This window comes from Aspergillus piperis (genome assembly GCF_003184755.1).
Source record: "Aspergillus piperis CBS 112811 unplaced genomic scaffold BO85scaffold_2, whole genome shotgun sequence".
Classification (NCBI taxonomy): Eukaryota; Fungi; Ascomycota; class Eurotiomycetes; order Eurotiales; family Aspergillaceae; genus Aspergillus; species Aspergillus piperis.
The window spans coordinates 151,019-173,240 of NW_020291592.1; the positions used below are offsets into that span (position 1 = coordinate 151,019).

General features: G+C 52.4%; 11 protein-coding genes across 11 annotated transcripts; 5 read left to right on the forward strand and 6 right to left on the reverse strand.

Moving 5' to 3' along the window:
* Positions 1-356: 356 nt before the first annotated feature.
* Positions 357-3,640, forward strand: BO85DRAFT_483566 (putative importin 13; the record flags this gene model as incomplete). Its single annotated transcript, XM_025663168.1, has 4 exons — positions 357-419; positions 483-673; positions 735-1,221; positions 1,286-3,640. 4 exons carry the CDS (start codon positions 357-359, stop codon positions 3,638-3,640), a joined length of 3,096 nt encoding a protein of 1,031 aa, XP_025519457.1.
* A 613-nt stretch (positions 3,641-4,253) lies between these two features.
* On the forward strand, positions 4,254-5,477 carry BO85DRAFT_411962 (uncharacterized protein; the record flags this gene model as incomplete). Its single annotated transcript, XM_025657549.1, has 1 exon — positions 4,254-5,477. The coding sequence occupies one exon, from the start codon at positions 4,254-4,256 to the stop codon at positions 5,475-5,477; it is 1,224 nt and encodes a 407-aa protein (XP_025519458.1).
* Positions 5,478-6,098: 621 nt separating this feature from the next.
* BO85DRAFT_516161 (seipin co-factor family protein) lies at positions 6,099-6,604 on the reverse strand (the record flags this gene model as incomplete). Its single annotated transcript, XM_025664831.1, has 1 exon — positions 6,099-6,604. Exon 1 carries the CDS (start codon positions 6,420-6,422, stop codon positions 6,099-6,101), a length of 324 nt encoding a protein of 107 aa, XP_025519459.1. The 5' UTR covers positions 6,423-6,604.
* Positions 6,605-7,792: 1,188 nt separating this feature from the next.
* On the reverse strand, positions 7,793-9,242 carry BO85DRAFT_474179 (pyridoxal 5'-phosphate synthase subunit PdxS). Its single transcript, XM_025662654.1, has 3 exons — positions 8,926-9,242; positions 8,673-8,855; positions 7,793-8,606 (listed from the first exon to the last, which is right to left on the reverse strand). The coding sequence occupies exons 1-3, from the start codon at positions 9,040-9,042 to the stop codon at positions 7,977-7,979; spliced, it is 930 nt and encodes a 309-aa protein (XP_025519460.1). The 5' UTR covers positions 9,043-9,242; the 3' UTR covers positions 7,793-7,976.
* Positions 9,243-9,668: 426 nt separating this feature from the next.
* BO85DRAFT_444972 (uncharacterized protein) lies at positions 9,669-11,168 on the forward strand. Its single transcript, XM_025659154.1, has 2 exons — positions 9,669-10,468; positions 10,550-11,168. The coding sequence occupies exons 1-2, from the start codon at positions 10,094-10,096 to the stop codon at positions 10,700-10,702; spliced, it is 528 nt and encodes a 175-aa protein (XP_025519461.1). The 5' UTR covers positions 9,669-10,093; the 3' UTR covers positions 10,703-11,168.
* On the reverse strand, positions 10,952-13,389 carry BO85DRAFT_455700 (origin recognition complex subunit 2; the record flags this gene model as incomplete). The annotated part of the gene is made up of 2 exons (XM_025661404.1): positions 10,952-12,655; positions 13,378-13,389. 2 exons carry the CDS (start codon positions 13,387-13,389, stop codon positions 10,952-10,954), a joined length of 1,716 nt encoding a protein of 571 aa, XP_025519462.1.
* An 82-nt stretch (positions 13,390-13,471) lies between these two features.
* BO85DRAFT_107469 (bifunctional ornithine acetyltransferase/N-acetylglutamate synthase) lies at positions 13,472-15,088 on the forward strand. The gene has a single exon (XM_025653830.1). The coding sequence runs from the start codon at positions 13,825-13,827 to the stop codon at positions 14,803-14,805; it is 981 nt and encodes a 326-aa protein (XP_025519463.1). The 5' UTR covers positions 13,472-13,824; the 3' UTR covers positions 14,806-15,088.
* Positions 15,089-15,236: 148 nt separating this feature from the next.
* On the reverse strand, positions 15,237-16,946 carry BO85DRAFT_434224 (translocon subunit SEC61; the record flags this gene model as incomplete). The annotated part of the gene is made up of 5 exons (XM_025658456.1): positions 15,237-15,318; positions 15,376-16,451; positions 16,521-16,688; positions 16,747-16,847; positions 16,937-16,946. 5 exons carry the CDS (start codon positions 16,944-16,946, stop codon positions 15,237-15,239), a joined length of 1,437 nt encoding a protein of 478 aa, XP_025519464.1.
* A 528-nt stretch (positions 16,947-17,474) lies between these two features.
* Positions 17,475-19,282, reverse strand: BO85DRAFT_107506 (uncharacterized protein). Its single transcript, XM_025653831.1, has one exon. It carries the CDS (start codon positions 19,032-19,034, stop codon positions 17,484-17,486), a length of 1,551 nt encoding a protein of 516 aa, XP_025519465.1. The 5' UTR covers positions 19,035-19,282; the 3' UTR covers positions 17,475-17,483.
* A 522-nt stretch (positions 19,283-19,804) lies between these two features.
* BO85DRAFT_107650 (uncharacterized protein) lies at positions 19,805-20,574 on the reverse strand. The gene is made up of 2 exons (XM_025653835.1): positions 20,247-20,574; positions 19,805-20,186 (listed from the first exon to the last, which is right to left on the reverse strand). The coding sequence occupies exons 1-2, from the start codon at positions 20,332-20,334 to the stop codon at positions 19,849-19,851; spliced, it is 426 nt and encodes a 141-aa protein (XP_025519466.1). The 5' UTR covers positions 20,335-20,574; the 3' UTR covers positions 19,805-19,848.
* A 118-nt stretch (positions 20,575-20,692) lies between these two features.
* On the forward strand, positions 20,693-22,042 carry BO85DRAFT_107509 (putative cyclin). The gene is made up of 2 exons (XM_025653832.1): positions 20,693-21,298; positions 21,366-22,042. The coding sequence occupies exons 1-2, from the start codon at positions 21,038-21,040 to the stop codon at positions 22,005-22,007; spliced, it is 903 nt and encodes a 300-aa protein (XP_025519467.1). The 5' UTR covers positions 20,693-21,037; the 3' UTR covers positions 22,008-22,042.
* Positions 22,043-22,222: the final 180 nt, after the last annotated feature.

A 22,222-nucleotide genomic window follows, 5' to 3' on the forward strand; every position in this document is an offset into this window, starting at 1 on the left:
AGCCGAATGTAGTGGTGAAGCTATGACACCACACCACAGTTGATAACTAGTTATCTAAGTGAATGACTACACTAATTGGTACTAACCCAATTCATCAGTGTGAACCAAACTGTTGCCCCCATTACCTTGGATCTCATTATTATTCACACCAGCCCACTATAGCTCTGGTATTCCTTTCTCTTATTGCTGTCTCACTCTGAACCCATCATCGCATCCCACCTTCCTCTTCTGCTTACCGCCTGCTACTTTCGTGATAGCATTATCAACACGTGACTCCCCTTTCACCATCTCTCACCAATCTATATTGTGCCAGTGACAGTTCCCCCAGCCTAAACAAGGCCCTCATTGTTTCGGCCATGTCTGTGGACATCCCAGGCCAAGCCATAGACGCGCAAATCCTCATCAATGAGGCCAAGTCGGTATGCTCGCTGCTTTATCCTCCCATATGGATTGAATAATCACTAAGGCATGGTTACCTCTAGCTCGTGTCCCAACTTTATGATCCGGGGAACACTGGGAACCCCGCCAAGATCAAAGCCATCCAAGAGCACCTGCAGAGTCTTCAAAAAAGTCCCCAGGCATGGCTAATCGCCAATCAGCTTCTCAGTGAGGCCAGCACAGACTTAAGGTTCTTTGGTGCTTTGACGTTCACGGTCAAGATTAATCATGATTGGTTCGTTCCGTACGAGCCCCAAATTCCACCAGTGACCGTGGCTAACAGACGACTCATCCAGGCAAAGTCTAAGCCCTGAGGAGGCTCAGGAACTTCTAGGGCGACTGATTGATCATTATGTCTTTCTCGTTAATGGGGGCGAGCGGCCCTTGGTCATACGGAAGTTGGCTTCAAGCCTCGCAACCATTTTCCTGAAACCCAACGCTCCCTGGTCCAGAGCACTCTGTAACCTGGCAGCATCACTGGCAAACGGGAAACATGTCTCAGAAGAGCACTGCAAGTCCATTGATTTGCGGGGTGCGGTGCTCCCTGCTATGTCCGAGCGGCATGTAACCTCATTGCTCTACTTCTCCAATATCCTCGCCGAGGAGATTCACAGATGGAGTTCAGAACCACGACGAAGCAGAGAGGAACACCATACATACGTAAATGTCAAGGACGCCTTTGCTGTCGTTGACTATGTTCTTTCTCATATTATGCAGCAGCATGCCTCTGGGATCCCGGTATCAGATGAGGCCCTGGGCACTGAAGCTATCAACTCATATCAAGTAGGTTTCGTTTCTCAAACTTTATTAGATTCTCAGTTGCACCTCGTATCTGACCCGATACCAGGCGTGGATGAATGTACGGAGCGCAATCCAATTGCGTGATTCGTTGTCTGTCTTGGACCTAGCCTCTACGACGGCTTACATCATTCAGAGCATGAAAGTACCTGGACTTGCAAAATCTGCAACACAGGTTGTGGTCGAGCTGATAGACTGGCGTGACAGTATCTTTACCCAGGATCATCTCATTGCTATTATGGAGTATGTTGTCAGTGATTTTGGGGCTGCGCACGTCGCGTCACTTATTGAGGCGGATTTTGAGGACGAGAACATGACGTTCTTGGATCTCCTATTGGCTTATGCAACGTTGAAGCAGAGAGACCTCATGACCAAACAATTAGACCCACAGCATGCGAAAATGCTCACTCTTCTACACACGCTGTTCAAAGCTCCTGGCTATGCAGCGGTGGATGACCCGGCCTCGCCGCTTGTTCTTGAGTGGTGGACAGAAGTCGCCGACGACCTCCAGGATATATATTCGGACTCGGAAGATCAAACGAGTCTTGAACCGGCTAAAAGGAATTTGGCCGAAGCGGCTTTGGACTGCTTTGAAAAACTAAAATTCCCTAGCCCAGAAGAGCTGCAAGGTTGGGGTGATGATGACCGTAGCGAGTTCGGTTCGTTTCGGCGTGATGTGTGTGACTTCCTCCTAGCCATCTACCCAATGTTGGGGGTGGAGCTTGTCCGGGTCTTCCAAGAACGAGCAAGAATATCACTGGTACAGCAGGAATGGCGCACGTTTGAGGCTGCGATTTTCTGCATTGCTCAGCTGTCGGAGGCTGTCGATGAGAACCAACACGCTGACGAGTGTCTCAATTCGATCTTCTTCTGTGACGAATTCGCTCGCCTGTGCGAAGGGAATGGAGTGCTAATCCCAGACAAACCACGTCAAACCTTGGTGGACATGCTGGGAAAGTATCAGTCGTACTTTGAACGCACACATGCCTTGCTACCTCGCGTCCTTACCTTTCTGTTCGCGTCTCTCGATGTTAGCTCGTGTGCGCCAACAGCATCCAAGTCGATTGCATATCTTTGTAAATCATGCCGCAACGCGCTAACCTCAGAACTGCCAGCCTTCATTGACCAATTCGAACATTTCCGCTTCAAGCCCACGGCCACTACTCATACCATGGAAAAGGTGCTAGAAGGTATCGCCGCCATCATCCAGACTTTGCCTACGGACGAAGCAAAGTCACAAGTCATTGAACGAATTCTCCGGTTTTTCCACGGGCAGGCAGAGGCGGCCCGTGATGAGGCGGTTGGTGGCTTAGTGGAGCAGGCTCAGACCCGTGGCCAGTTTGTGCTGCGCTGCGTCGCCAGTATTGGTAAGGGTTTGAGAACCGATGGTGAGGTGAATTTGGAGTCGAACGACCATGGGGATGGTGACCCCTACCCTCCGACATTCTGGAATACGGGCAGTGGCGCCGTGTCTCAGAACCTGATCATGCAATGCATGCAGCTGCTCATCACCGATTTCCCTGTCGATGTGACCATAATTGAAGCCGCATGCGACATCTTGAAGGCTGGTTATATCGAAAGTACGGGACCATATGTTTTCCCACCAATGGTGACTGTCAACTTTGTCAAGAGCATACCTCTAGGCAGTGTTGGTACCGACATAGTGATGGGTACGGCTTCATCTTTCCTTGCATCTCATAGCTCACACTGTCAGCGAATCCGTGACGAAACGGTTGCGCTGATCGTGCACGTGTATGACACTTTCTGTTGGATGCATGAGAAACCTGAGTACTATGACCCCGAAGTCGCCAACAGTGGGATCGACTTCCTCACACGCTTACTCCCCAAATATCACCCTTTCCTATTTGCACTCACGACGCCGCCCCAAGAAGCCAGCCAAATCCCTTCTTCCAATGGGGGTGAGCTTCAACGGCCGTCAGTCCTTGAAGCTGTCTTGAATTTCACTCTCCTCTCATTGCGAGGGCCTGAACCACTTCCGCTCCGCTCTGCGTCGCAGTTCTGGGTGAATGTGCTAACGCTTCCAAATGACGGTGGGTCTATTCAAACTGCCATCATGCAGTGTCTTCCAGCCCTTTGTCGTATCCTGATCAATCAGGTGGCCGGGCGATGCGCGCGGTCGGACCTCGAGCATCTCTGTGAGGTGCTCCGAAAGCTCATCTTCAAACAGCAAGGGGCTGCGCGCCCCCACCTCGCTGCAGCGCTGGCTGATCTAGGTAGCAATGACGCTTCCAATCAACAACAAGGCGCGTCTACGTCGCCCGAGGACAGGCAACGCTTCCTTGCGTCACTGCTAGCGGCAAGGGGTGCCAGAGCGCCGACTAGTCAGTTGATACGCACGTTCTGGGTCAAATGTCGGGGAGTGAGTTTCGACTACGTTGGGTAGATATTAACGTTATCTGGCTCCGGTTTGGAACAGTATGTGGACAGGCAGGGGAGGAATACAGTCAAGTCGCTAGCATTGGATCAACCCGAGTAAACCAGACCAAAAAGAAGAAAAATGATGATTATTCTATAAGTCCAAAGTGAGGCAGGCTGTAATGGGAATGATGCAGTGAATCGCCACCCGAAACGACAACAAGCACTGCTCATGTGTATGTGTGAAAATCCCATAGGACCATGGCCGTGGAACTGATGCAAGTTGCGCAGACACGATGACCTGGCAGTCAGCCTCTTTTCCTCAGCCACAGAGGCGGTGCATTCTTGGCCCTACAAAGTAAGGGGCAGCACGACACTTTACTCCGTATGGGGCATCGGTTTCAGGTGTCGCCTCGATTTTTCGCCAGATGCTACTAATTTAGCTTGATCGGCTATGAATATAACGCGATGTGGGTCTCTGCCCCCTAGCCCATGGGCAAATAAAGCCCTTCAACCTCGGAATTCTGCCGCTGGTTTGCTTTTAAACATGCCTGGTGATATTGCCGCGCTCTTTCTTGCCTGTTCTTTTCCACGCTTACTCCATTCTACCTACTTTTGTTGAAGAGCTCCATAATCGCGCCATGCCTATTATTGCAAATACTCCAGAAGCTGTATTGGGTCGCACGGACTCGCTTGATCCGGCCACAACTTGTCGCGGTGTCACCTCCAATGGGCGGCCATGTCGCCGGGCTCTGGCGTCTCCATCGCCATCAGAGACACCGGCTTCAAAGTCACAACAGACCGACCTATCTGCGATGTACTGCTGGCAGCACAAAGATCAGGCAGCGTCGGTTCTGCAGACGAACAGCGGGGCCAACCCTTCGCGATTGAGGCCCCGTGGCAGTATCGACACTTTAATGGAGCGGTTAGGGTTGATGGATCTTAACGACGCAGGGACTTCAGACAAGCGGCGCAGGCAGCGGAAACCAACACCAAAGAAGCGGACCAGACGTACGATATGCTGCTGCTTCGAGGTCATCGAGGAGGAAGACATCCGGCCGTCGCGGCCGGTCAATGCTCCAACGGAGATGCAACAAGCCCCCGCTGGGAAGCTGTCAACACCAACCCCATCCCTGTCTCCTCACCAGGTCCCTGTTCGACCCAGCAAACCTGGCTCTTCCTCTTCAGGAACCGACGACGACATTCTCTCTTGGATTCCGTCTGGCCTTGCGCCGGAGACGACCTCCAACCTCACCGCAGAACTGTCCAAGCCTATCTCGGAAGCCGACGAGCCAGGCTATATCTACATGTTCTGGATGACACCGTCGACATCTGAATCCAAAGAGCTGCCTTCTTCAGAGGTAGCCTCGAACCTCATGCCGCCAACATCCTCCCCAGGACGTGACCGCCGCGTAAGCGATGCAATTCGGACCGCCCGCGATCTCAATGCCTTGGCATCTGCACCATCTCATGACAGCCCCGGCACGCTCCGTTTAAAGATCGGGCGTGCTAACAATGTGCAGCGACGACTCAATGAGTGGAGCCGACAATGTGGCCACCATCTCACGTTGATCCGATACTACCCTTACACGCCCTCCACCCCGCAACCATCGCCATCTCGACACGGCCGCAGCAATGATGACAGTACTGCAACTCTTGTTCCGGGACGCAAAGTGCCCCATGTCCACCGTGTGGAACGGCTCATTCATCTGGAGCTAGGGGACGTGCGGATCCGCGACCTAGGGAAATGTCCGGACTGCGGACGGGAGCACCGTGAGTGGTTTGAGATCACGGCAGAGAAGGCGTCTCTGAAACGGGTAGACGATTGTATTCGCCGATGGGTGAAATGGGCAGAAACGCATTAGCTATTTACGTAATACTAACACCACTATTGTTCGTTAGAAACAATCTGCGAACGTCTCTATTACTGTTTCAGTCAAGTACCTGTTGTATGGCATGATAACGATAAGAACAGCAACACAGACAACAACAACAGCCTTCTCCTCAATCATTTATAATCCGAACTGATTCAACCACCTTCAATCAGTCCCAAATTACTACCAAATACTCTAGTGGGCAGTCACCGAATATGATCAGCGTAATGATCGAGAACCAGAACCCACCAACAGCAATTATGATCATAGCTTGTGCTAAGAAAACGGCTAGTGCTTAAGCAACAATTGATATACCTCCAAGGACGAGGATTTATATTAGCATATCTGCTAATTCCCCATAGCTGAGTTCGGATTGTGAGAGACATATATTATCGCTGTCTTTGGTGTGGACAATCTACTCTTATTAAAAAGACAAAGACCCGGAAACCATAACCAACTCCATCGCTAGTAACAACTATGATATAAACCCATCATGTCCATAATCCATTGCTTAAACCCAGTCCTTCCCATTCTATGAACCCTCTCCCATCCCATCCCCAAATCTCCAACTCCAACAACAAATCCCTCTCAACCAAAACTGCCCAAACCAAATCAGTTAGCCCACCCATTCGGCAAAGGACCAGGAGGCCACAACCTATTAACCAGAAGACCAAAGAGAACCGTGAAGGCAAATCTGCACGCTCGATAGGTGAGGACGAAGAACCACGTTATAGCCGCCACCACGAGGATCACTGGACTGATGAAGAACATCGAGAACAGGCCGAACACGACAACCGCGATTACACCGCATACGGCCACACAGAAGAGGAAGATCCCCGTGGGGATGGCAGCTAGTATGAGGATAGGGATAAGGAAGATTCCGATGATGATGGTGAGGAGAATGGGGATAGCGGGGATCACGGCGAGGTTGTTCATTATTGCTGTGTGGTATGATGCACTAGTAGTAGTGGTGGAAGACACGGTTGCAAGGGTTTTAAGGTTTGTGTTGGGTTTGAGTGTCAATGTATATAAGTAGTATGATTGAGTTGGGTAGTATGAACGAGTGTGTATGTGTGCGTGTGTGTGTAGTTATTGATGATTGTTTCTTAGAGAGTGTGTGTGGTGTAGATGTGGGAGGGAGGGTTATTGTAACTACTACTTCTATATTCTATGCCGCGGGCAGTAAGTAGTAGTTGTGCCTTCCATATTCAGTAATCAAGATGTAAGCAAGTGGCGGCCGGAAACTATAAGGATAGTATCTCATATGGAGTGCAGCTAAGCCATATTAGGTTTATCAACCAACCATAATACTCAATATAGGAAAAGTTTATATCTGTTGTACTTGCCTAGGTAGCACCCTCCTCCATAGTGCCTCTGGAGGTGTCCCTGGGAGTATTAGTCTTAGTAGTGGCCCTGGTAGTGGCTCTCGGAGACTCTTGAGGAGCTTCGGAGGGGGGAAGGGAGGAGGGGCCTTGGTGGTAGTCTAGTAGGGCTCTCCAGGATACTTTCTTCGAGGATTACAGATTTCAACTATAAATGCGGGCTAGCTGTAGTATTCTAGTACCTGACTTTAGGGCCTTACATCCCGTAGCGGCCTCCGTAGTGCCCTAGAAAGTAGTGGTGGTCTCGGGGTGGGGAGCTCTGAAGGGTCACTAACTAGTGGTAGCTGTCATCGACTGACTCCCCCGAGCTCTTATTCACATGGTCGCATCGCTAGGTTTGGAATAGCTTTCACGGCTAGAGTAGGAGGCCGTATGTTTAACTAGCGGTATGGTAAGAGCTGTCATTGCAGATTACCCGTCTGCAGGGTTGGTATGTCACGTAACGGTAATTGAAAGTAAACTTTCTTGGCGCCGTCTCGGTGGATGATTTGATTACTCAATGTCAAGAGAGGGCGCAATGGGGTTCCTGTATTCAACTCAATAATAGGATTTGATTACTAGTGGAATCTTCTTGGCGTGCTCTAGAGGTTCGAACACGAAGGTGAGTCAATTGTTCACCGGCGAGATGGGTCTTTTGCGCGAATTCATCGGCGGATCGGCAGCAAGCCGAGGGCGCCTTCCGGCCCGCCGCTAGCCTGGAAAACGGAGTTGAGCTGTTGCTCCGGTCCCTTCCATTGGTATAGGTATGATTTTTATACAATAGGGATGGGAGATCATTATATCAGAGGCGATATCTTTGGAAAGATGTGTGAGATTACTGGCTAGCTATAGCTAGGTCAGACGATCAAGCTACTATGGAACGTTGAAGTGTGCCAAGGAACCCGAGGTTAAAAAAGTCTAAATGGAAAAAAAAAAAAAAAAAAAGTCCGTCTAACCACCGCATTTCTATTACTCAAAGGATAGTAGATCATGTGCTCATGGCTCATATCAACAATGTACTAAGACAAATCGCCTTGACGGCAGCAAATGCAACACAAGTGTACAAAAACACAGTAGACCAGCTTTTCCAACGCCCGCGATGAAAATAAGTCTCTAGAATGCTTCTCGCTTACCATCCCCGCTTGGCCAGCTTGTCGGCCTCGGACATCTGCGCCACGTTGATGCCCACCATGGCCTCACCCAGACCCTCGCTCACCTCGGCGAGAACCTTAGGGTCGCGGAAGTGAGTGACGGCCTGCACGATGGCCTTGGCGCGTGCCTTCGCATCGCCGGACTTGAAGATACCGGAACCAACAAACACACCATCGCAGCCCAGCTGCATCATGAGCGCCGCATCGGCAGGGGTAGCAACGCCACCGGCAGCGAAGTTCACCACGGGCAGACGGCCCTTCTCGGCCGTCTCACGAAGCAACTCGTAGGGAACCTCCAGCTGGCGGGCAAACTGGCGCAGCTCGGGCTCGTAGTCGGCAGAGGACTGGTAGATAGCACGGGCACGGGCGATGTCCGAGCTGACCTGGCGCATGTGCTTGACAGCTTCCACGACGTCTCCGGTACCGGCCTCACCCTTGGTGCGGATCATGGCAGCACCCTCCGAGATACGGCGAAGGGCCTCACCCAAGTTACGGCAGCCACAGACGAAGGGAACCTTGAAGTTGTGCTTGGTGACGTGGTAGACGTCGTCGGCGGGGGTCAGGACTTCCGACTCGTCAATGTAGTCGACGCCAATGGCTTCAAGGATCTAGTGAACGGTGTGTTAGTTTGTGGCGAAACGGACTGCCATGAAGTAATGTTGATTGTAGCCTACCTGGCACTCAACGAAGTGTCCAATACGAGCCTTGGCCATGACGGGGATGGTAACGGCCTTCTGGATCTCCTTGATCATGCCGGGATCGGACATGCGAGCCACGCCACCCGTAGCTCTGATGTCGGCGGGGACACGCTCGAGGGCCATGACAGCGGCGGCACCAGCCTCTTCAGCAATGCGAGCCTGTTGGTGAATCGAATGTTAGCAACGATTGACTCAGATTGAGCTTTATGGATCCTATGTAAAGGCATACCTGTTCCGCGTTGACAACATCCATGATCACGCCACCCTTCAACATCTGAGCCAAACCGGCCTTCAGAGTGAAGGTGTTGGCAGTGCCGTTGGAATCGCCATTCTGCTGGGAAGCCATTGTGGAGGGGGGGAAGAAGGTTCAATGGGATGAAGAACAAGAGTATGTACGAGAAGAGAAGTCTAGAAGGAAGAAGGCACCCTAGGGAATGGAGAGGAAGTGAGTAGGAGGATGTCGAGAGAAAGAAAAGCAGGAGTGAGTCAACGGCCGACGAGGAACAACTACTAAGTACTCCGTACTGAACTATCAGTAACGCCGCCCGTTCGCCTCCGCGGAGACGGGGGGCAGCATCTGGACCAACCACTGCCGGTTCCTGCTTTCTACCCCTCGATTTTTTTCCCCGCGGCGGCCGACTTTTTCCTGCCGTCGTTCGCAGGGCGGCCGTGGCAGCCAATCACTGCCCGTCCGTCCCTCCTTTGCTGCCTATAGAGTTAGTCACGTGATACATAGTCTGGTGGATTTCCCGCGGTATTCCACCTTGGCGTATCGTAATGCTGGTCACGTCTGGTCATGCAGGTCGTGTGTATGGTCACACCCGTATTCCCCGTCAACTACTACTGGTATTATCCTTAATGCCTCAGGCATTAGAACTAACTGCGGTCCTCGTTCTCCAATCACCTTCCTATCCGAGACATGCTTGCTTGATTGCTTCATCTCCTCATTCTCATACTAGCACTGGTGCCCACCACAACACCTTCTCTCCGTCCATAGCCATTGACTGCAGCAGTCAAGCAATTTCTTCTTTCTATCTCAAGAGCATATCTTCCGCTCGTCTTCGTACAATACTCCCTCCCTTCACAAACATCTCCTACTACAAATTACCCAGAACAGGGTATCTACCTCTCAGAATAACCCCCGTGACGTCACCGTACGCATACCGAGGGCGCAACTCCAGAACAGCTGAGAACCATAACCATAATAACCACAACCTGCAGCGCCCTTCCAGGCCCCTCTCATTCCATCTCATCCCTATAATCCATTCCTCCAAACCCATCCCATTACCGACAACCAGAACGCCAATAACCACTCAATTGCCTCACCATCCCCCTCTCCCAAACAAGTCCCCCCTCCTATCCCTATCCATCGCAACCACAATCGTCGCAACCAAACAATGGCCTTCCTCCTCAGCCGCACAACAACCACTCTCCTAGGCACCGGTCTCGGTGTCGGCCTCTCCCTCTCCCTCCACCCACTTTCCCCCTTCCGCGCAGCCCCAATGCAATGCCAATACACCGCTCCCTACTACCGCCCCGAATCCCAAATCTCCCCGGACTCCGGCTGGGCCATGGACTCCCAGGACCCGTTGCTGCGCAAACAAGGCACCACCCGGAACTCGAGTCATACTGCAGGTGGCGGGATCCTGACGGCCTCGAACATGCGCCAGGTCAGTCTGGGCAGCGTGCTGGGGTTGGTTGTGGGTGTGGGGTTGAGGGCGTTTTCGAGAGTGTTAGTGGTGCTCTTGGGGATGGGGATTGTTGCTGTTGAGGTGGGTTGATTTGATCATTCCTTATCTCCCTTTGCTGTATTTGGTTTTGGGTTGGTAATGTGGGTACTGATATCAATGTAGTGGGCTGCGGCGAGAGGATATAATCTGCTTCCGGTCAACACGGTGCAGAAGTACTTCAAGCGGGTGGATCTGCAAAAGACGGTGTCGCACCATATTCCCTTCAAGGTTAGTTTCGGGGCTACGATGGGGTTGGCTGCGTTTGCGCAGTTCTAGGCAGACTATGTTGAGATATGCGGTATAAATGGGATATGGTAGTATCGCATGTCGAAGAATCTATGTATCTTGTCTAGCAAATGAAGTAACACCGGGCTTACTACACTCCAATTGCTGCAATAAGTCTTCTGTGTTATACAGGGTATCACGGATTTGTGCCATGCCGTGCAAGGCGCTATACTAGCCTATCTTATACTATACTATACTATACTATACTATCTATCAGTCTATCATTCTGTCTTTCAGCAATCAACTCAATACCAAATCTTCCAAAACCCCCTCCATCTCGTCACGCGCCAATGGGACTCCCAAGATCTCCATCCCACTCGTATCCATCCGCGAAGTAATCATCTGATGATCATGGAACTCCTTCAACAGCGTCCGGAACATCATCTCCGATGAGGCAATGAACTCTTCCGCTGCCTTTTGATACAGCATTCGAAACTCAATGCCCGTTTCCTCTCCTCGGCCGTTGCTACCATCCCCTCCTCCATTACCCCCACCATCCATGTCATCATCCGACATATGTCCCTCATCCGCCATGGATAGCAGCTCTGTGAGAAGTAACCGATACAGATTCCTCGCGTTCTCAGGCAGACTCTTCAATACGAACTCGACACCTTCCTTACCACCGACACGGCGGCCCTTTCTTCCCAGCAGAGTGCTGACCTCCTCAACAACATCAAACTCGGTATCAAACGGCGCGAAGGTTGTACAGTCGTGGAAGACGAAGTTGAACTGGTCACGCAGGCTGAGATCCCACATCAGCAACAGATTCGGGGTATCAGCCGTCGCGAGAAGATGGATTTTCGGCGTAGCTGCTAAACGGGCAAGGAGAGCTTGGTTCGCCGCTCTCCGGAGGGCAGGCGCATCAATAGAGTTGATGAGAACAGTGATTGGTTTCTGGGAGGATCGGGACTTGAGGACAGACTGAAGCAATTCTAGGACTTCTTGGGGCTGAGAGCCCATTTTGGAAGGAATATCGGCGCCCAGGACGGCGGTGACGATCGTGGCGAAGATGGAACGGATGGACATGTTTGGCGTGTGTCCATTGACGATGACTACGGAGCTTGAGGCGGAACTGCTGTGGTGACGGCGGTAGAGCCAGTCTGCGAATTCTTGGAGGAGGCGGCGCTTGGAGCCGTAGCCGTACAGGCAGATATTGAAGCCTTGGTCGAATTCGAAGTCCCACTGGGGAAAGGACCGGCAGTGGAGGTCGAGAAGGAAGGACTTTTCTTGTTTGTATGGGTCTGCGTATTGTGACATCCGTTCGAAGTACTCCTCGTGCGTTAAGAGGTTTACTTTGCCTAGATTGTTGTTCGAGGTACGGGGTGGTCCGGCGCGGTTTTGGAAAAAGTATCGCTCATGAGCTGGGAGTTCTCCTTCCGGGGTGGGAGAGCGCTTGTTCTTTGCCCCCTTTGGTCGACCTGCACGACGCTTGGGTGTTGGTGCTCCTTCTGTCGCACCATTTGTGGCGGGTTGACTAGACTCCTCCTCGATGGATTCTAATACACCTTGCCCTGTCGTCGATGCCTTGCTGGGGGCCTCGTTGGTATCATCTTGTAAAATCTCCTCCGCAAGACGGTCAGCGCCGTCCCAGATGTCTTCGTCATCCTGTTCGAGGAGAAGCCGGGCGCTCTTCTTCTTAGCGGACCGGTCGGCACGGGCTTTCGACGGAGTTGCAACAGTTGGCTTTTTCGTGGGCGTTGAGAATAAATTCTTCGCTTTGGCCTTCTGTGTTGGGGTCTTCAACCCCGAAGCTTTAAGAGCGGCTGGGGTGTTATCGGTCGTGGGTTTTTGAGGTGTTGATTTCACTCGTTTCGTAGGGGTGGTGGTAGCTTCAGGGGTTCGTTCACGTTCACCGTTGGTGTGCCCATTCACGGTGCCATTGGTGGCCGTAGTCCTCTGCCTCTTGGGTGTAGAGATCGGGAATTGGTCATCGGATTCTGGATGCTTGCGTTTCATTTTAGTCAATGGGTCCGGGGAGGTAATCGAAGCAGCTTCGGGGGAATGGCGGAGAGCAAATACCATTCGGGGCACAACAAAGCTCTTCTGGAGGTCCAGAAGGAACGACGAGCACAACAGAGGACGCGAGGGATGAGCGCGCTGGCTGGGAATGCTGATCGCTGATAGATCTGGTCGGCTTCCCTCGTGGCTACTTTTTTGCCCTGCGATGGGCGCGTCTGGAACGCGCAGCAAATCAATCAATCAATCAAAGGCAGGCCCGACAGTTTCTCCGATTCCGCGATATCGGAGCGGCATTTCATCGCCGCGAATCGCATCACTTCACCTTTCCTGTTTCCGGTGCTTTGCGCTTGTTCTTTTAATTATATCTTCCATTGAGACTGCTCACTTGGTTTGTCTGGCAGTGGTCTACACGTCCACTTTGCCTGATCGAATTAGTTGCGGTCGTTAGGCCCCTGACAAGTCGAGCGAGTCAATTCGGTGAGTCATTTATCTACTTCAACTTATCTCCGATCCTCTCTCCTGCAGGTATATATACCCAAGGACACTCTTGCAGCCCTGGAGAAGGCATCCACACCCATTGGATTTCTCCAATATAAATTCCCTCAATCGCAGGGAGCAGTTTTACTAACATCTGCTCATCTGCGCCAGGAAAAAGGAATCCCAATGGCTTTGCCTAGCAACTCGGCGGCCACTACCACCATGGCTACCTTCGCCCGCATGGTGAAGGGCCAGGTGCGTTACTACTCTGCGCCCTTGGATATGGCCATTCCCGCTTCCAAGCAGAAGTATATCCCTGCCTCCGGTACCTACCCTAAGGGCTTCTCCGTCTCCGGAACCCACGTCGGCGTGAAGGCATCCAACACCAGATTCCCGGACCTGGCCCTCATCTCCTCCGAGACGCCCTGCTCCGCCGCCGCCGTCTTCACCACCAACAAGTTCCAAGCCGCCCCGGTCCAAGCAAGCAAGAACACCCTGAAGACCACCCAAGGCGAAGGCATCCGGTCCGTGGTAATCAACTCAGGCTGCGCCAATGCCGTGACAGGTAAAGGCGGCCTGGAGGATGCCGTGAGCATGGGCAGCAAGGTAGACGAGTGCAATGGCCTCGCCCAGCCCAGCACTCTCGTCATGAGCACCGGTGTCATCGGTCAACGGTAATGACTCCTCCCAATTCTCCCATCATCAGCTCATCACTAACAACTATAACCCTCACAAACAGCCTCCCCATCTCCAAGATCCTCAACAAAATCCCCACTGCGCACTCGACCCTCTCCTCCACCCACGATGCCTGGCTCACAACCGCCCGCGCCATCTGCACAACAGACACCTTCCCCAAGCTCCTCTCCCAGACCTTCACTCTCCCCTCGTCCCCGGACCGCACGTACCGCCTCGCCGGAATGACCAAAGGTGCCGGCATGATCCACCCGAACATGGCCACGCTCCTGGGAGTCCTCTGCACCGACGCGCCCATTGCCCCCTCGGCCCTCCAGCCGCTCCTCAAGCACGCCGTATCCCGGTCCTTCAACTCCATCTCCGTCGACGGCGACACCAGCACCAACGACACTATCGCCATCCTGGCAAACGGCGCTGCCGGCGGCGCACCCATCACCTCGACCTCGTCCGCAGACTACACAGCCATGCAGAACGTCCTGACCTCCTTCGCGCAATCTCTCTCGCAGCTCGTCGTCCGGGACGGTGAAGGCGCCACCAAATTCGTCACGGTCCGTGTGCAGAATTCCCCCGACTACGAGTCCGCCCGATTGATCGCATCGACGATCGCGCGGTCCCCTCTCGTCAAGACTGCTTTGTATGGAAAGGACGCGAACTGGGGCCGGATCCTGTGCGCGATTGGCTACACGCAGGGCGTTGCGGAGGGTACGGTGGTGCCGGAACGGACTAGCGTTAGCTTCAAGCCTGTGGATGGCAGTGCGGAGCTGAAGTTGCTGGTGAACGGCGAGCCGGAGCAGGTGGATGAGGATCGCGCGTCGGTGATCCTGCAGGAGGAAGACTTGGAGATTGTGGTTGACCTTGGAGGTGGTGAGAAGGGCGAGAAGGGTCTTGGTGGAGAGGAGGCGGTTTATTGGTTCTGTGACTTCAGTCACGAGTATGTGACTATTAATGGTGATTATCGGACTTAGGTGAGTGGGAGTAAAAACGTGATTACCGATGTTGCAGTTGGAAGTGGTACTGCAGTTGATTGTGTATAAGTGTGGTATCGGTATATACCCGCAATTGTTACCTTAGTTATAGATCTGCATCAGACACCCCCTTGCAGTTGTACTAAAAAAGGCACCCGAGATGGTCAAGCCAATTAAGTTAATTTTAGATCTTTTGTCAATATGGTTACAAACCAGGTAGGTGCTATGTACAGCTGTGGCGTGGACGTATCTTCGTAGAGAAGATCTTCCCCTCCTGCAAATTGTTAAAAACTAGCCATACATCCATCAAGAACTAAATAATCCAGATCCCAGCCACAACAGCACTCTACCCGAGAAGAAACAGAAAGTTGCAAGAACAAACATAAGCCCTCAAACTTCTTCTCATGCTTTCATCAAAAAGGGGGCCTTATTTAGTTACCCGGAACAAGGCCCTTGAGGCCCGATCCAATGTCGCCCTCACGGGCGGCAATTTCGAAGTATCCGTATATAATTCTGAATAGAAATGTTAGTAGTTACTTCAGAAATCTCGAGACAAGAGTGAAGACTTACGTAACGGCAAGGAGGATACCAGTACCGCTGCCAAGAGCACCAAGGAGGTCAGAAGCGACGGACAGGGCACCAATGCAGGCACCACCGAAAGCAGCGGCAGTAGGGATGACACGCTTGAGCTCCTTGTACATGCTCTGCTCACGGTGACCAGCCATCACGAGACCCTGGTCCTTGAGCTGCTTAGCAACATCACGGGGAGCAGAGCCGGAAACCTCGATCCAGGTCTTGGAGAAGAGAGCGCAAGCGACCAGCATGAAGGTGATGTAAACGGCGGTGTGGATGGGGTCAAGAAGGGCCTCCTTGAAGTTCAGGGGAGGAGACATGTAGTAGGCAATGCCGGAAGCGGCGTGGAGCTGGGCAGAACCCTCGCGAGGCTCCCAAACACCGAGAAGCTTGACAAGGAGGTTGTCAGAGAAGCGAGAGTAGAGCATCTGACTGATGAGGAAGATGTTGGAGCACAGAGCAGACTGAAGCATGATGGGCATGTTGGAGGTGTAGAACAGGCGAACAGGGTAGGAACCACGCATGCCACGCTGGCGGGAGGACTTGACGGGGATCTCGACACGGAAGCCCTGGAGGTAGATCACAGCGGCGAAAACGAGGAGAGTGGCCAGCAGGTTCATGATGTTGGGGAGGTTCTGGCGGTAGAAAGCCTCACGAAGAGCGCGCTGCTTGTCGGACCAGGTCAACAGAAGGTGGAAGAGGGCAATGATGGCACCCTCGAACTCAGGACCACGGCCAGTGTTGATGGTCGTGGGGGAGAAAGCCTTCCAGACGATCGACTCGCAGATGTTGGTCGCGATGAACAGAGAGATACCGCTACCAAGACCATAGCCCTTCTGGAGGAGCTCATCCAGCAGAATGACAACCAAGCCAGCAACGACCAGCTGAACAATCAGGAGGACACAGATACCGGCACCAAGGTCACTGGGCTGGCCGTAAAGACCAGTGAGGACGTAGACACAGGCCTGACCAAAGGACAGGATGATAGCGAAGAGCTTCTGAGCAGTCTGATACAGTTCACGGTCGGTCTTGAGGTCCAGGTTGACATCGATGAGGTGGGTACCAGCGAGGAGCTATCAGAAAAGCCACATATTAGCTAATTCCCGATTTCCGGTTCAACTTGCAAAATTCCCATTACATACCTGGAAAACCATGCCGGAGGAGATGATGGGGGTGATACCCAATTCCATCAGGGTACCACGGTTACTGGCCAGCATCATACGGAGCCAGTACAGAGGGTCGGAGGTGTCAGAGGAGACAATTCCGTACAAGGGCATCTGACTCATGACCAGGAAGATCAGGAGAGTCAACTGCAGAAACAATACATTAGCTTAGAAGCTCTTGTCGAGCTGGACAAGTATCACGTACCCCCGTCCACATCAACTTCTGGTTGAAGGGAACCTTGGTTTCCGGGGCGGCCACCTCCGGGAGGAGGGGCGTGAAAGGCTTGATGAGATCGAGAAACCGGACTAGAATTGAGTATCAGCATTTGCTGACCCATTGAGGTAAAAGATAGAACGCTGTCGCGAAAAGGGCAGCGATCGCGTGCAAGACTCACGTCCGCTCATTGTGACTGTTGCACCTCCCAGAGCTGCAGGATTACTCGAATTAAAGGGGAGGGAAAGAAAGAAAGGAAAGCTGGAGGCGAGAACCAGCTGAAGGAATGGAGGGGAACTACAAAAGAAGAAGGAGAAGAAGTGAAGACGACGGGAAGAGAGAGAGGATGGAGGAGGAGAAAGGGAGGAAGCGATGAGGTCGACGGGGATTGCGGGTGCGATCCAGAGTCGCCTCGCTGGCCACTTTGCGCCCACCCAGCCACGCTAACCCGTTGAGGCCACTTGGTCGCTTTCCTCCGCCCCTACAAGAATTATAATGTCCACGATGCAGCACTATGAGCTGGAAAACGACCAATGATTTGTTTGTATGGTAGGGTATTCGACAATTCTAACAAAAATAGTAAAAAGTATCTCTCTCAAAAAGTACTCTATCTAGGTATCTCAAGGTATCACTGTATAACGGTCATAATCGCCGTTTCCTCCCAATCAAGGCCGTGGTGTTCTGGTATCCGTACGCTTCGGTCAACGTAGAGCAAGCATACCAAGCTGTCAGGGCCCAACAAGACACAGGCAATCATCAATCACGTTCTCCAACTCCCCGAGTCGCTCCTTCAGTCCTTTGTTCTCTTCCTTCAAGATCCCCATGACGCTCCAGGCTTCCGAGGAAGGAACCCCATGACAGATGTTACATTTGGAGCTGTTGGTCCACGAGCTGGCGATGCTCCTCGGTGTCAGCCCTTTTATAACCCGATCGTAAGTAGATGGACGCGCAGGTGTCGGTGCTGGTGCAGGAGTTGGCGCTGGTTTGAGCTCCTTCTGGCTCTGTTGTGCAGGAGCAGCTGTACTGGGTGTAGACAAGGCGATCTGCGAGATATTGGGAGATGGCGCGACCGTCGACGCTGGAGACTCGAGCACTTCGCGGCGGGAGAAGACACTCTCTGCAAGGCTCTCGTCTCCTGAATCGAAGCCGGAGTCGCTTGTAAATGTACCATTGCTGGCGCGTTTGAGGCTCCGCTTGGGGGTCTGAAGTTCAGCCCCCAGGTCAGAGGTACTCTCGTCGTCGCTGGACCGAACCAGCGTGATGCTGCGCAGGCGTGCCTCTTCCTCTCGGCGACGTAATTGCCGCTCATGCTCCAGCTCTTCTGCCATGGCCTTCATGGCTTTTTCTTGTTGGATGACTTTCTCGGCCATGCCATCTAACTGGATCTTGAGGTTCCCGATGCGTGTCCGAGTGACCTCCAGCTCCTCTTGCTTTTCATTCTTGTCGGCCAGAGCTTCATGCAAGGCGAATGTCCTCTGTTTGTATGCAGCCTGTAGCCGCCTAAGTACAGTATCTGCGTTTTGTCTCAGGGCGTCAAAGGCTTCCCGACCTTCTAGATTACTGAATCCAGTCGGGAATAAAGCGGCGTTGATATCGAGGTTCAAGAACTCGTCCTGGGCAGGTTCGGGCAGCTCCGGTCTGTTCTCCCCCTGTCTCTTTAACCCGAAGAACGAGAAGGGACTTGATGATGTAACCTGTTTCAGAGGCGACGGCGCAGTCATCCGCTTCTGAGTTCGGCTTGTCAGGCCCGTTGGGACATTGGGCGACCCGTAGAATTCGCGACTGGCGCGCTTCTCCATATCGTCTGTGGCGGCGGAGTCCTGCTCTTCTGACTGATACACTACTCCTAGGTTGACCGGTTCCGACTTTCCTTGAAACCAGCCCGACAAGCGCTTTGCGCCTTCTTCGAGTCTCTTTCTGGCAGTATTCTCAACTGGTGGGTTCGAGGGAGTAGTGCCGGAGTCCAAGTCTTCGTAGGTTTTGGGTTGATCGGAGAAGAGCTTCCTGGACGGCAGAGGGGCTTGCCGCGGGATAATCTCGGTGTTCGCCCGACGGTGAGAGGGGTGTGAAGGATATTGTTTCGGCGGTAGTGGGGATAACGCATCCGAGCTCGGTGCTAAAGAAGTTACAGGGGTATTCTGGTGGGCAGGTTGATTGTCGGCGTAAGGCTGACAAGTCTCTTCGATTTCGGTCGACGCGACCGCTGTCGAGGATACTTCCGCAGTATTGCTACTCGCAGGCGTGGCTGCAGTTGACGGGTGCTCGGGGTCGCGGAGCATTGTTGAGGTCGAAGGTGACTGGACGGTAGGTGGGAAGGGATGGGGCTTGGAATGACGAAGGGTCGCGGTCGGTCGCACCACTTGGACACGGACTGGAATGCCACGTCGATTTGTCGTCCAATCCAATGCACGGTCACGTATGCCGCGGTCGCTCGTCTGCGAGGAATCAAAAGGGGGGGAAGAGAGGGGAGGAGAAGGACGGAAATGAATAGCTCCCGAAGCTGTCCCTCTAGATCTTCTCGTCTTTGCTGGATTGCGGGGCGATAAACAAGGAATTGATAGAGAATCAAGCGTGAAAACGGTTTAGCAATGGGCCGAAAGTCGACGGTGTATACGTTATGGACAATAGCCTAAGTGGAAACAGGACGCGATTGTAACAGATGTTCTTCAGGTTGATGAACTCGACCGCCAAGCGATAAGTGATCAGACGGCGTACCCGCACGTGCCCCTGTCAGCGACGAGTGCTGAGGATCCTGCACGATCTATCTAGGAGTGGATGGAGCGATCTTGGAGAATTCAGAGCCAAACTGTCTTAGTTGGTGTTCAGAATGTTCGATATGTGGACAACAATCTGACGAGGAATCGCGATGGATCCTTTAGGTCAAGGAACCACGAAATATCGCGAGGTTGGGTATGTATTCTTAGAAGTCATGCTCCGCCAAACAGCAAAAAGCCGGTGGCTGAACAAACTTCTCTTTGCTCCACCACGAGGCCCTGCGCTAGATGAGTGGTGGATGAAGCGGGTGGTTACATGGCCTTTGAGTGATATTGTGCTGTCATGATCTTTTATTAGGCACAAATTCGCCCCATTCCCTCAGCTCCCCTGAACCGGGCAAGCAATGACTCCAGACGGCGCATGAATACCTTTCCATGACCCGACGACGTCATTTGTAGTATCGGCAGAGGCAATGGTCTCCTTGACGACTGGATAGTCGCATCTACCATTGACGCCACGTCCTACGCAGTGACCAAAACGGTGATGCCCCTTTTCCGCTGTCATTGCTAGACAGACCCTGGGGTGCTTAGAGTCTGGACTCTTGGGGTCCCGTTTCATGCGGTTTAGTTCGCAGACGATCCTCTCCTCCGTGAGATTAAGCAATCTCGGGGTTAAGCAATTATTTGCGGAGGATAAGGGGGACACAGCAATATCCACTGTGTTCAATCATTGTCAGTACTCCATCCTTCAACCCGACTGGATGGATGAGTCTGAACTTTGAAGAGCAGGCCTCAAGGACGTCTGGCATGTACGGCTCGGAAATATGTACGTAGTCGGCTTTATACCGTGGAACCTGCGAGGCATAGATAGATGTTAATGTGGGCTGCGTGCAATCGAGCTGCAGCGATGCATCGTTTCTGGTTTACGAGGCATGGTTGCCTAAGGCTTGTGGGGTCACATGCTCTAGTCTCTACCAACTGATTATTTCATTGTCTAGTATGCTGGTATGGAGGGTATGAAGTATACTATACGCATAGTACATCAGGGTTTACTTAGGTAGGATTAGAAATAACTGAAGCGTCTGCTCATCTGACACTTCTACTAGTAGTACTACCACTACCGTACTAACTTCCGGTATATATCTCCAAATAGTAGGGCGCTAGAGTACTAGTAGTATATAGTAGTATACATGCAACCCCCTGGTCTACACCTCCTGAATACTGGTCATCATCATGTATTGCTAAAACCTGATTACAATATACCACGATATTAAAGACAATTTACTTCGCAATGTCCATTGTGAATTAGTAAGGTTCTGGACCTGAGGATGCATGTCGATGTTGATCACTCCCACTTAACCGGGCGGTGAGCCTCAAATGGCCGCAGCTTTGCAGGAACAGCAATCACGATCAGGCTTATGGGTCGAAGCAACAAGATCCTCTTTGCAGACACTAGCCAACTGCACATCAAATATCCAAGGGCTTTCCTTTCATTGTACTCATCATAATTGTGATCTCCTTCCGCGCATATTCTTATACGATCTCCCCGGCATTCCCACACCAGCGACATGGCAAGCTCGGCCGCAAGCGGGTTGAAGTACCTTTCCAATGCGCTAGCAACACCAGAGCAGCTATCAAATTCATCATCATCTATCGACGGTGTGCCTGTTGATCTAGAAGCATCTGTCCGATTTGCGGGCGCGCAGCTCACACAAACAGCGGGAGTTCTGTTACGATTGTCGCAAGACATCATCGCGCAGGCTATTGTGACATTTACCCGGTTCTGGATAGGCTCGGAAGGTGGCAGTCTACGAATATACTCGGTGAAGGTATTCAGAGTCGCTATTTTCTCTTCGAACGAAGTAGCAAAGGTACTGACAGATCATTTTCAACTAGGATGTATCCGCCGCAGCACTGTACATGACTGCCAAGTTATCCTTCCAACCCACCTCTCCCCGCTCGGTGCTAAACGTCTACGCTTTTCTCCTGTCAAAAGATGCGTCGCCATTGTGGTTCATAAACCCCAAAGGGTCGCCAGACAAGGCAATGCCAGAAACCTATCACCTTACGGAAGGCGATTATCACGCACAGCGACTGGTTCTGCTGCGCATCGAGTCGATCATTCTGCGCACGTTGGGATTCAATACGCATGTGGCTCTCCCTCATACTATCGCCTTGACCTACCTCCAGACCCTTGGTGTTCCATCCTCCGCCGTTGCTCACAGAGTATTCGAGCATCTCAACTCAGCGTTGCTGTCGCCGCAGCTGTTATACGTCACGCACCAACCGAACGCCCTTGCCGTTGCTTCGATCTACCTCGCATCCCGGGAAGTGGGGGTCAAGCTCGTCGATGGCGACTGGTGGGAAGTATTCGACGTTGACCGGGAGGACCTCGGATTCTTGGTGGTGGGCATGAGAAGCATGGAGGGATTTGCGCGGGCGGAAATGGAAAAGTGGAAGGGGCGAGGAATACCCATGACGGTGGACGAGCTGGAGGGTGAGATAGAACATAGGAGAATGATGGAAGAGGGTGAGTGAGGACTACACAGCATGCAAGACAGTTCTATCATGCGGGCGCAGCTGGCTTGAGGAAGATCCCGGTTACAGGCTATGAATGTTCCAAAACAAAAGTATCTGGAACACAAAATGGGCCATGCTGGATCCGATATGATGGGATATCGGAGATAGCAACCAGCCTTCCCGAGGACCCGTGGGCGCAGAAAACCCGCCACTCGAGTGACAGGGCCTCTGTT

Excerpts from the sequence above, each read along its gene's own strand:
- BO85DRAFT_474179 (XM_025662654.1), bottom strand. The coding sequence starts at position 9,042 with ATGGCTTCCCAGCAGAATGGCGATTCCAACGGCACTGCCAACACCTTC. Across the intron at positions 8,856-8,925 it reads ATGTTGTCAACGCGGAACAG|GCTCGCATTGCTGAAGAGGC; the intron begins GTATGCCTTTAC and ends ATTCACCAACAG. Across the intron at positions 8,607-8,672 it reads GACACTTCGTTGAGTGCCAG|ATCCTTGAAGCCATTGGCGT; the intron begins GTAGGCTACAAT and ends ACCGTTCACTAG.
- BO85DRAFT_444972 (XM_025659154.1), top strand. The coding sequence starts at position 10,094 with ATGGCCTTCCTCCTCAGCCGCACAACAACCACTCTCCTAGGCACCGGT. Across the intron at positions 10,469-10,549 it reads TGGGGATTGTTGCTGTTGAG|TGGGCTGCGGCGAGAGGATA; the intron begins GTGGGTTGATTT and ends ATATCAATGTAG.
- BO85DRAFT_107469 (XM_025653830.1), top strand. The coding sequence starts at position 13,825 with ATGACTCCTCCCAATTCTCCCATCATCAGCTCATCACTAACAACTATA.
- BO85DRAFT_107506 (XM_025653831.1), bottom strand. The coding sequence starts at position 19,034 with ATGCTCCGCGACCCCGAGCACCCGTCAACTGCAGCCACGCCTGCGAGT.
- BO85DRAFT_107650 (XM_025653835.1), bottom strand. The coding sequence starts at position 20,334 with ATGCCTCGCAGGTTCCACGGTATAAAGCCGACTACGTACATATTTCCG. Across the intron at positions 20,187-20,246 it reads CTTGAGGCCTGCTCTTCAAA|TGGATATTGCTGTGTCCCCC; the intron begins GTTCAGACTCAT and ends GATTGAACACAG.
- BO85DRAFT_107509 (XM_025653832.1), top strand. The coding sequence starts at position 21,038 with ATGGCAAGCTCGGCCGCAAGCGGGTTGAAGTACCTTTCCAATGCGCTA. Across the intron at positions 21,299-21,365 it reads TACGAATATACTCGGTGAAG|GATGTATCCGCCGCAGCACT; the intron begins GTATTCAGAGTC and ends ATTTTCAACTAG.